The following is an 11,717-nucleotide window of genomic DNA, read 5'->3' as shown; positions in this document are numbered from 1 at the left end:
CCCAGCCAGATCTGAAAACCAGTAGGCTATACAATAGGCCTACAGCTCTAAACACCAGTGGTTCTCAACCTATGGGTCTGGACCCCGGGGGACTCCCCACGTGATTTTGTGTGTGTGTGTGTGTGTGTGTGTTCCAAGTGCTTGTCAGGGTGGGGGGGTTCCCCAGTTCAAATATGATTATTTTGGGGGGTCGCGGCCTGAAAAGGTTGAGAACCACTGACACCACAACCACAACGTAAAAATGAAACGTTGGAGCGACTTCGTCAGTCAGTCCGTCACACTGTAACGAGTCTCATTACTATGGCCCCGACACCCTGCCTCACTTTACTAGCCTCCTAGCAACAGCAGACAAAAGCGGCCGGGTTTTAGTGGGTCTCCGTCGGGGCCGGGTCAGCCTTTGATCTGTCCCCGTTAAGGAGAAGAGAGTAGAGGTTGTCAGCCCCAAAGCACCCGGCCGGGGGCCGGCCGAGTAGACTAGAGAGAGACCATTCCAGTCTATACTCCCCAAGAACTTCACACGTCGATAAGCAACTCCACTGACAATGAAGAATTGTTTCAACATACCAGACAAGGCCCAAGTAGCTAAAGCAAGGCTAAAGGACACTGTGCGCACTGCGCAGTGATTCTCAACCAGTGGGCCGGGCCGCGAGGGTATTGCAAGTGGGGCCCAAAATAACTGGCAAACCACTTTTAATGATAATATAACATAAAACATTTTTTAAATGACATAGTATTTTTATTTAAAACGTTTTCTTTGTGATACACTACTGTATGTTGCTCCACAATCCATTAACATGTTCTGAGAATGCACGGCTGCCATGCCGTGTTAAGTGGTCACTGACTGGATGGGCCGTGAATGAAAGATTTTCAAGTGGGCCCTCCGGCCCTGATACAGAAAAGGTTGAGAACAACTATCCTTGCGCAAACGATCCAACGCAGGCGTGCAAGGCCGAGTTAGGCCCCGAACCAGTTGTATAGGTCTAGTGGTAGATTACACAGAAATCAAATGGATGCATCCCACCACGATGACTTTAGGAGTTTTAGGACACATAGGATTTTGTATATATAGGCCGGCGGCAGGAGCAGACAGCCATGCCCCGGACATAATGGTCTCTGTCCTCGTGTGTCCTGCTCCCTCTGACTGTCACGAACCGTCAGACAATAGATCTTCTCAAATGAAGTTGGTAATGGTCCACATGTGCCAGATCACTCAACCAGTCGGCATGCAAATTGAATGAAAGAGAGGCTGGACATGGGCGGTCATGTGCCCATCACCACTGGAAAAGATGCGTTTCATGCCATTTACTCTGATCTTGCACTTGTAAAGCCGGATAAGAGCGTCTGCTAAATGTAAATTGTAATTACTGGAGGAAAAAAAAGTGCACATTCACAAGTTATAGGCCTATCCAAGTGTTTATTTGTATTCAGGAATATGACGTGAGCAAAAAATGAGAACGTTGACAGTATGACCTGGTTGGCTAATTCAAAATGATAGGTGTTATTTTGTGTAAAATAATAAACGGGGGGAAAACCATGCATTACTAAACAGACAAGTTAGAACGTGTTGTGTTGCAATAACAAACCTGTATCATTCTTACAAAATATTTCAATTAGGGCATGTTAGTGTGTTGATTCTATATTGCAGCTAACTCGTTTTGCAGTTTAAAATTCAATATGGTTAAGTAATATGGTTTTCATTCCAGAAGAAAGGAAAGTGAAACGAATTAATTTCCTATAATATAGGCCTTCTTATTTTGAATAAAATATTTGTATATTAAAACAGTTCCCTGTCTATACAGAATACGAAATGTCGAAAAGTAATCATTATTAATAGAGTAATAAGCTAAAGGTTTGTAAAAAAAAAAAAAAAAAAAAAAGTGCTTCTTGAATATGTCTAGGCCTATATATCACAGAAGTGTACGTAAATTGGAGATTTTCTGATCACTTACAATCAATAAAATAGCCTATTGAAATAAAAAACATTTCTGTTATTTCTTGATCAAACTCCATGCGCATTTTTCTTTTAAGCAATTTTGCCTAATAGCCTACCACTTTTCTTTTCAAACGGCGAATATCTGCAATAACGCAAGGTTTCGTTGCTCCGAAATAATCTTCCATTGAAATTAGTTTGTCATATATTGTCATTAGCACACTATTAAAACAATGAAGTCATTATTTGGGCGTCCCCGGGCGAGGAATTAGAAGAATAAAACCATCTTTGCCACACGGGTCCCATTTAGATTAATGGAAAAATATGTAAAACATTTCGTTTTAATTTTCCTCTGACAGTGTTTTGCATACATGCATTTTCTCCGCATGCGTTGTACCTCATAATTTATGAAAGCAATCTTCACCAACACATTACGGGGCTGTGAAATAGTGCTTGCAGCCTAATTGATTCCCGTCACAATTTTGTGAGGTTATAATCGTGTTAATTGTAATTTACTCTCAGGGAATACCGGAGAAATGTATTTAAATAAATTTGCCGAGTGGACTCAAAAGATTACACACTAAATAGAAATGTCAATTACACAGCAGAGGCAGACAAAGAAAGAAACATTCCACTAATCTACAAAGATGTCACTCACATCAATGACTTTTTTCTCCCGATATATAATGTTACAATTATCTTGAGACGCTACGAAAAGAGAGAAACTAGATGTGTAGCCTAAATCAGTGAATTTGAACGGAAACAGTATAATTTTAATAAGAAGAAAGAAACAAAAAAGTTTCAGTGGAGAGATGTACTAAAGCTTAAGGGGGGGGGGGGGGGGGGGGGCGTATCATCTTAAGGTTTCAACTTATTTTAAGGGAAAATAAACCCCAAAAGGGTCTCAAAGAAAAACTGACTACACTCAGATGTGATTTAAAACATTGTTTAATCATCCCTAGATGATCAATTAAAAACATTGTTTAATCATCCCTAGATGATCAATTTCGGAATAATGTCAAGTATTTGATTGTATATTTAATTGCATGTTTTTTATGACACCTGTTTGTTGCTCCAGGAAAGGGCTTAAGATGATATATTGCCCAATCAGCGGATTCTCCTTAGCACATGTTGGAGCAAGGTAACACACTTGTCACCTCATCCATGGCTACACTGTAGCTGATGTAACATCATTTATGTTTATATTTATGTAGCACATTTTTACAAAGCAAATGTTCTTACATCAAGGACTCTTTGGGTCACATGACTTTCTTGCATGTAGAGTAGGCCTATAACCACGAAAAGATTCATTGTATCATAACTTTGTTTTGTGAAATGTATTGAAAAGTCACAGTATGTGTTGAGAACTATAAAATGTGTTGTTAATATCAACTACAACTGTATGTATGACACGGGGACAACAGGTTGAACATGATCTCATGACTTTTGTTCTTAATTTAAAGCCCTTGTATTTATTAAGTATCTGATCAATAAGTTGTCACTAGCATCAAAAACTTTGTTTAGAATAATGTATCTTAACTCTGAATCTATGAATCTGAATTAGGAAATAAACACATTCCTTTAATAATTCCGATTCAAGTTGCTTAATAATTGACGGATGGGTTTTTCTTTTTCCTTTTCCTGCATGTGACATACAGATGATTGTTTGGTTTGACAGTTGTCCAAGGATCAGTTCAAATTGGAATTAATGGTTTGATTTGTTGGCTCAGAAACATTAGCTAAAATGCCATTTTAAATGATAAATTAATGAAAGCCAATGTGTAATACAATTTCTTCAATACAATTTAGCCTAATGATGTGCTTTGACTTGTGTAACTTGTTCACTCTGAACCACATCACCTTCCCGACTTTTAAGGGGTTATACTATGCTTATAGAACAAAGATCCACCTGAATGTACAATTATAAAAGTAAAGCTATCTTATAATCATTACTTCATGTGTTCTTTCAAGTGTTTCAATCCGGAAAATAAATGCTGTACATATATCACAGTTTAAATTATTCACACCACAACATAATATGGAACCTCTGAAACATAACACTCCGCAGAACTTGCGCTCTTCCGAAACACTGTTTGAGGCTTTAACTAAATGTCTCACAAAGTAACCCACTTTGCATCAAGTTCATAGTAAAATAATGGCCGGGACTGGGCTAAAAACAAAAAACATACATTTTAAAATTGGGCATGAATGCAGGAGAGAAAAGTGAACCAGGGGTTAGAGAGGGATACGTGGCCAAGTGCCAAGGAGGCTGCTTATTGTTTGGCCTTTAGCTGGACGCAGGAGTGGTTTCGATCTTTTCTGTCTGGCTTGGCCTGGCACAGACCGCAGTCCTGCTCCAGACACAATAGATCATACAGTAGCCTGACTAGTACACAGAGAGAGACAGAAAGAGAGAGAGAGAGGAACGAGAGTGGGGTGGGGTGGAGTGGTGTAGTGCCTTTCATTACCATGGTCACCAATGGCACTATTAACCATTCAACACCTCCCCAATTATCCTCCCATCCGCAGTCAGAGAGACAAAGCGTTGGTCGTGGTCTGCTGGAGCAACATGGCCACTAATCTGTCCCACTCCAGTATCACACCCACTTCACTGTTTCTCAAAGTCAGGCAAACACAAGCACTTTACCCAGACACATTGTCATTTTATTTGTAACTTGGCACCACGAAAAGCACTTCAATGATGCGTGACTCTGGTCTGTGTGGTGGTGACGTTTTTCTTCCAATGTATTCATCCTTTTTTTTCTCCAAACAAACGTCAATAATTACAGGGCCACAGATAGTCAGAAAAAAAGAATTAATTGTGCTGAATGGAACTAGCAGGAACATGTTATTTTGGTTTAATTTGAAGGATGCGTGTACTGTACAGACTTAGAATTCTGTCCCGCTGATGGACCAGGTAAAGGACAAAGCTACAGCATGTGCCACTGTTCCGCAGGTCTGGTGCCACACGCCTGTAGTGCAGCAACCACACAGGCACGCTGCTGATGGAGAAAGAGCCACATGGCTCGATTGAAACAAAAACACAACGTGTTGGTTTAACTAAATTCATTGAGGCTGTTTAGCAAACAGGACTTTGATGTTTTTTGAGTTGGGGCAGGGGGGACAGGGGGGGCATGGGGGCTGAGGCCAGCGCTGAGGCCTGGCTTTAAGGCTGGGGCCCAACGTGGTATGGATGAATAGCACGACAACAGTGGCTTGTTGTGTTTGTTTACCCTTTTGCTCAGCTGCCTGGACCCTGGAGATGGGAGAGCATCCGTCGTGACCCAGGAGAGGTGGGAGGCACAGGCACGCACAGGCACACACACACACACACACACACACACACACTGGAAGAAAACACAATACGCACACCACATGACACGCCAGCAAGCACATTAAATGGCTTGCCAAGAAAGTGCCCGTGCCCACAGAAGAATCTCAGATACTTCATTTTGACAGGAGCGCCATCAGATGTCTGATTGTTGCTACATGTCCTTAACTCATTGAAAATGATAGAATTTGCATTTATATTTTCTTTTTTACCTTAGCAGCAAAGACAAAACAAAAAAAAACTAAAAACTGAATTAACTGAATCAGCACACAATTAACATAAATATAACATTTTGTTAACAAGTTTACAACCCGTTTCCAGTGTCCCATTATATTTGTTACTGACAGAATTGTTCATTAAGTTTCTCACACAGTATTCTCCTTAAAGAGACCCATTGTTTTGACAGATTCTGGTGTCATGTGATCTCCTGTCACGTCCGTCTCTCTCTCTGGGTTTATTTTCCCGGAACAGCGGCAGACAGCGTTATGATGTTCTGGGCCTGCTTCAGCGAGGGCATGTCAATCATACTGCCACGGAAGGTGAACGCACCCTGGACAGGATCACAGAACAGCAGAGGAGAGAGAGAGAGAGCAACATTAGCAAGTGAAAGGTAGAGCAGAGTTAAATGCAGGTGATTCAACTGAAGGCATTTCCCAGAGCATAAATTGACCATTCGCTCTGTGGCCATTTTGCTTTTACGTCATACTTGGATGGAGCGGGATACCCCACCCACTGTCGGAATGGGGTTTCCCTCCCCCCAGAGTATGACATAAGCGCAACATGGCTGCCATGTGAATATGGTCAACGGACTCAGAGTCTATAAAGGAACATTTAAATTACTGTCCCAAACATATTCATGCAAAGATGAAAATATGTAGGATTTTCATATAAGGATCAAGGAGAGTATCCCTTGTGTGCATATGGTGATGTACAGTAAAGTAAAGTGTGTGTAAAGTGAAATCTTGAAAAAATATCTCATTAGCAAAGACTAGTTTTTTGTTAAATACATGATTTAGCTATATTATTCTTGTATTCTTTGAACACAATCAGCATCTGCTGAAAACACTAAATAGCTTCAACAGATCATCCTCACCTAGGTTCAAGGTTTCTTTATTGATACACCTTTTAAGGTTAAGGTTAAGAATTACATTTGTGGGTTCTAGTACTTCTCATACATTTGCAGCAGTAGAAAAAGAAAAAAACTAAGATAGACAAAAAACGAATACAAATATATCTGTATGTCTAATGACATAATATAAAAGCTCTACCACCTACTACTAACTGTCCTGCAAAGTCAAAATATATAGAAACATGTTCAAATATGCATAGACAAAAAAACTAAACATGAGAAGAACATTAAGTTGATGCCCGAGCCACCATGCTCTCTGTTCAAATCCTTGTCATCAACAGCGAGCGTGCGTGCGTGCGTGCACAAGCGCACACACACACACACACACACACACACACACACACACACACACACACACAGTCACACAGAGTACACGCTGTTGGTGGCAGAGGGATGGGTAGGATGGGTCCCTCGGGCGATGCTTAGTGGGAGCAGGCCTGGCAGGGAGAGCGGTGTGGGCAGATTGTGTATTACCTCAGCAGATAGCCCACAGAGCTCCACACACAGGATCCAACCATGCACTAAATTAGGAACAATAATATTGTACACTTAATTGGCCTACCTCCCCCTAGCCTCCTATGTTGTCTCTGAGAGTATACACACAGGGGTGTACAGTAGAGATTCTGTGGAACCACAGAGGTGTGCGAGTGAGTACACAAAGGAACAGTCTTATTCTCCCAAAGGAGGAAAGGCCTGTGTCATCAACATGCCATCTGTCAAAATTGCCTGACACACAGTGCCTGTATACACGTAAATGACTATTATTATATATTATGAATGTACCTTGAATTGTAATTGTAGTTGAATTGCAGTTTGTTCCAACATAAAAAAAGAAAAAAATGTAATGCACTAAAGATAACAGACACATGGACCAAATTCAAAAGTTCCCCTTGCCCATCACTGCACCAGCTTGTCCACATCACGTCTGTCTTCTTGCAAATTAAATTGTGGTGCTTACGCTTGTTTTTTGTCAATAACATTGACTCACGTACAGTTGAGGGACAGGAAGCCAGGTGAAGACCCATACACGCCAATAAGGCTTATTGAAAGTTCAACTCCTGTCCTCCCGGCAGAATGCACACAGTCAAATGCACGCAAACACAGCACAGTACCTGTACTTTTGTTACACAAATGTGTGGGCCATACAACTGCAAATGACAACCTCATAATGTCGTTACTCATGAATATGACTATAGGCAGAAATTTATCACATATAAAAGTCAAATGACTCCAAAATCTATCCTCACTCTCTGCAGAAGAACCATGCACAACTGATGCTTATCTAGTAGTAAGGAGACCTGGATAAGCTAGATTTTGTGGAGGAGATGGTTCAGTTTACCGATTCTATGAGCAGAATTGCATTACATCTACAAGAGGCCGTTCACACAGTCTCAGAGGAGAATAACAATACAAGATCATTTCTTCAAATGTGTATATGGCTTTAACGTTGTTTTACCTTTCACAAACACATGTGGTGAGTGTTCTTTGTTCAAGCTGTCTCTGGTGAAAAACAGACAGATTCATAATGGTCCCAGAGAGGCTTAATCTTTGCACCTTAATCTTTTATACATCTGCAGGCTGTCATTGTCTCTGTACGATGTATATTAAGCTGCTTTCACACATGCACTGAAAGCCTGAACCTCAGTAGACATTGTCTGGAGGGGCGTATGTTTGAACGCAAAATGTCCAAAACGTTGTACTGGATTTGGAATGGATTTAACGCTGCCAGCTCCCTAGCACATCATCTGTGTAATGTTTGACTGAGCCCCATAGGCTCAATGTGGGAATAGACCAGGCTATTGCCTGGCAAATTCACAGTGATTGAGTGGGCATGTTGATCATGTTTCTATGGGATCGACATGAAACCAAAAGAAAACATAGCCTGGTTTGGCCAGACACTTTCTAGCTCTTGCAGATTTGGCTGGTCTCCAGGCTAACGAAAACAAACTTCTTTTTTGTTGGAACAATTGATGTATGAATTGAAATCGGCCTACCATCTCCTCGGGGCAGTGGGATCTAATGACAGATGGGATCCAAATGTCATACAAAGGGACGATACAGAACAAACCAAATTTGTATTATCAGCGCAGCCGAGTATGTGGGTTGCGGCCATGAAAAATGTGACAAATCTTCTCTGCTAATGCCAAACAGCTTATTCTGTGAGACGTCAGCGCAAATATTTGAAGATTCTCGTGGGTGTGTGTGCCCAGATTATGCCCATATAGGGAGATCCATTCCGTCAGCACCAGCTGACATTGTTAGGCAATGGTTATGTCACAGTAGTGCATGATTTTGCCCAAATAGGGGCATGCCTGATGTCACAATACTGCCATAATAGCTGACTGACATGATCAAATGCTGGATACCAAAACCTGAATGTTGATAACCGCGTTGCTTAATTCACAGCACAGTGTCAGCGTGATAACCCAACAACTTTTCTTCTGCTTGTTCTTCATGAGCCAGTTTTAGCTTATCATTGGTGTCAGGCAGAACACTCTTATTAGTTTTTTGTTGTCATGGTTTGTGGGCCAAAAACACACCAACTGATTATTTAGGGTTAAATCTGTGTCTCCGTTCTCTCAGCATTCTCTCAGGGAGGGGTTCTCCCAGCATCACGTCAGGGCAGACATTAAAATCAAGGAGGACTGCTGGGATGGTTTTCCTCTCTGCGTGGATTGCAGTTGCTTTGTCGGAGAAGATGCTTTTCCAGCGTTCAATGTCACATAGACTGAAACAAGCCCGCAAGGACTTTTTTGGCCAGACCTTTTAGACAAAAGCATTATAAATGTAACTGTGTTGTTTTACATTCTTTTGCCTAATACAAATTTCAATCAATCAATCAATCAATTTCAATCAATCAATAGAAGGAGGGAACTGGCTTCACGAATCAAAAAGGTAGTAACATGTTTGCTGCGCTGCTGTTGCTGTGTGTTAGCTGGCCAGCAGCACCGTAGTGATGAAACTCTGGAGCGTAAAGCCTGATCTATACTGTACATCTGAATTACCGAACAAATCTGTCTACTATTTTATTATTAGTCTTTTGGTTAATTTGTGAGCTTCCACTGTATCCAAAACATCCATGTTAGTAAAGGCAAGTCAGCAGGAACCATGAACACTGCAGAATGAGTAAAAATGACAGCAAATTACTGCTTGGTGAAATATGCTGACATTACCATCCCCTCCTTCTGATGATGGTCAAAGGCTGCAATGAGCTCTTTGGCCCACTGGAACCTCTCCTCGCTCGGGGAAAACTCCTCCTGTACAGCCTGGATCTGACCAGGGTGGATCACCTGCTTACCTAGACAGAACAAAACCCAGAGGCAACACGCAACACACACACACACACACACACACACACACACAGAGTATATGTTACAGCATGAGGCAATTGCTGTGGGAAATACAGTTAGATTATCTGAGGGTAATTTCTCCCTGGGTTCCAGCCGGCAGGTATTCTGTGTGTGTGTGTGTGTGTGTGTGTGTGTGTGTGTGTGTGTGTGTGTGTGTGTGTGTGTGTGTGTGTGTGTGTGTGTGTGTGTGTGTGTGTGTGTGTGTGTGTGTGTGTGTGTGTCTCTCTCTCTACAGTAAGTGTTAAGTCAGCATTAAGGTGAGTCATTGAGCCACCGCAGGGCCACAGGATACTATGCATTACAAGTGACATCAGGTGTCCCCTCTATGCTGTCCTCTGAGCCCCGTGTGGCCCCGCTGTAGCACTGAAACCTTGCTGCATGCTTAGTTACACTTCAATCTAACACAGACGCCATCTAGAACAGGACCCTGACATGAGAGAAACCAGGCTGTGCATGCACCCACACACACACAAGTGCATTTTGCATATGGACACACATGGATGCACGTAAACGTGCACACACACATTCAAGCATCATAATATATACAAGATACAATTTTGTTACATTTAATAATTGCAGTGAAACAGTAGCAAATTAACTTTTTCACTGCGCATCGTTTCCTAAGCTTTGCTAAAATATGGATTACCTCGTGAACAGAAACAAATGAATTTGAAGAAATCGGTCTTGTCAACCGCAAATTTCTGACGCCAGCATAAATTATTTTATGCATTGCCCCATTGACTTCCATTCCAAACCTTTGAGCGGATAATGGTGGAACGGTCACCTGGGTCTCATTTGAGACAGGAGCCTAACGAGGAGTTAAGGCAGACTCCATCTGACACAATCCTCAGTTTCCCTCTGCTCCTTCACAGCAGTTAAATCTGGACGAACACCACAGACATAATCCCGTGTACATTTGCGGATCAAACTTGCAGCGATAAGTTAAGGTTATGAAACGTCTGGCGACAACGACGGCCTGGCGGCAGCCAGCAGGTTCTCATCAGTTTAGAGCTTAGCTCTGTCTCCTGACAGCAAATCCTTCAAGGTGGCCGAGCAGGCGGCCTGCGCTAGCAGAATTTAACCACTTAAACCCTCTAGACTTAGTAAACTGGACCCGAGTTGGCTGTGTACTTGGACCGCTTTTTGCCATCAACACCAAATGTCTTCGTCAAACACCCACAATGCTTGCAGATCAGCTATTTTTGGCTAATGTTCCCCACAGAATATGAATGCTGGGGTTTAAGTGGTTAATCCAGGAAAGGAGAGGAAACAAGAGGAGCCCTCTCCCCTCACCCCAGTTAACCCCCCAAGAAACACCCTCACAGCAAGTTATATAATCAACACACTCTAATAAACCATTTCTACATCAAATATACATGACATAAGTAGTTATTTTCAATGAAAAGATTATCCCCAATCGCAACCTCTGAAAACAGAGTTACAATATTATTATGAACCGCGCAATAAAATAAATCTGACTGAGGTTTAATTGATCTCTTATAGAGTACAGAAAATTACCATTATGGGTCAAAATGTTATAAGACAAGTTCCGACTAAAATGACCTTTTTTTCCTACTTATATTGATCCCAAATGACGGGCCATGGGGTCTATTTGCAGAATTGCCCCTGTCGTCCAGTTTTCCCAGCGGCCCCCATAGCATAGAGCATTTTTTTTCATGAATACATCCATGCCTTGGTTGTCTCACACAAAGTCTTGAGAGGAGTGGAGTAGAGCGTAATTTCTGTCTCCCAGCCAGCCATTTGTAAACATATCAACGTGGGGTGAAATCACGCTCTACTCCGTCCACTCCTCGCGATACTTTGTGTGGGACAACCAATGCATGGATGACAACTATTAACAGATTCATGAAAATTGCGTAAGTAGCAACATGCTTATGGGCTATGCTCTATGCTATGGGGGCTGCTGGGGAAACTGGACGACAGGGGCAATTCTGCAAATAGACCTCATGGCCAGTC

At 41.9% G+C, this 11,717-nt stretch overlaps 1 protein-coding gene across 1 annotated transcript in view; it reads right to left on the bottom strand.

The window, feature by feature from the left end:
* Positions 1 to 2,872: 2,872 nt before the first annotated feature.
* clybl (citrate lyase beta like) overlaps positions 2,873 to 11,717 on the bottom strand; it is an 81,003-nt gene continuing 72,158 nt past the window's right edge. Inside the window, exons 7-8 of the mRNA XM_084084002.1 lie at positions 9,564 to 9,688; positions 2,873 to 5,811 (exon numbers count right to left, since the gene is read on the bottom strand). Of these exons, the coding sequence (XP_083940128.1) occupies positions 5,716 to 5,811; positions 9,564 to 9,688 (221 nt within the window). The 3' untranslated portion in view covers positions 2,873 to 5,715. The remainder of the gene's footprint in view (positions 5,812 to 9,563; positions 9,689 to 11,717) is intronic.

Source organism: Gymnoscopelus microlampas (assembly GCF_963454915.1).
Source record: "Gymnoscopelus microlampas genome assembly, chromosome: 17".
NCBI lineage: Eukaryota > Metazoa > Chordata > Actinopteri > Myctophiformes > Myctophidae > Gymnoscopelus > Gymnoscopelus microlampas.
Note: the sequence above shows the minus strand (reverse complement) of the source record. Positions and strands in the feature narration are given on the sequence as shown.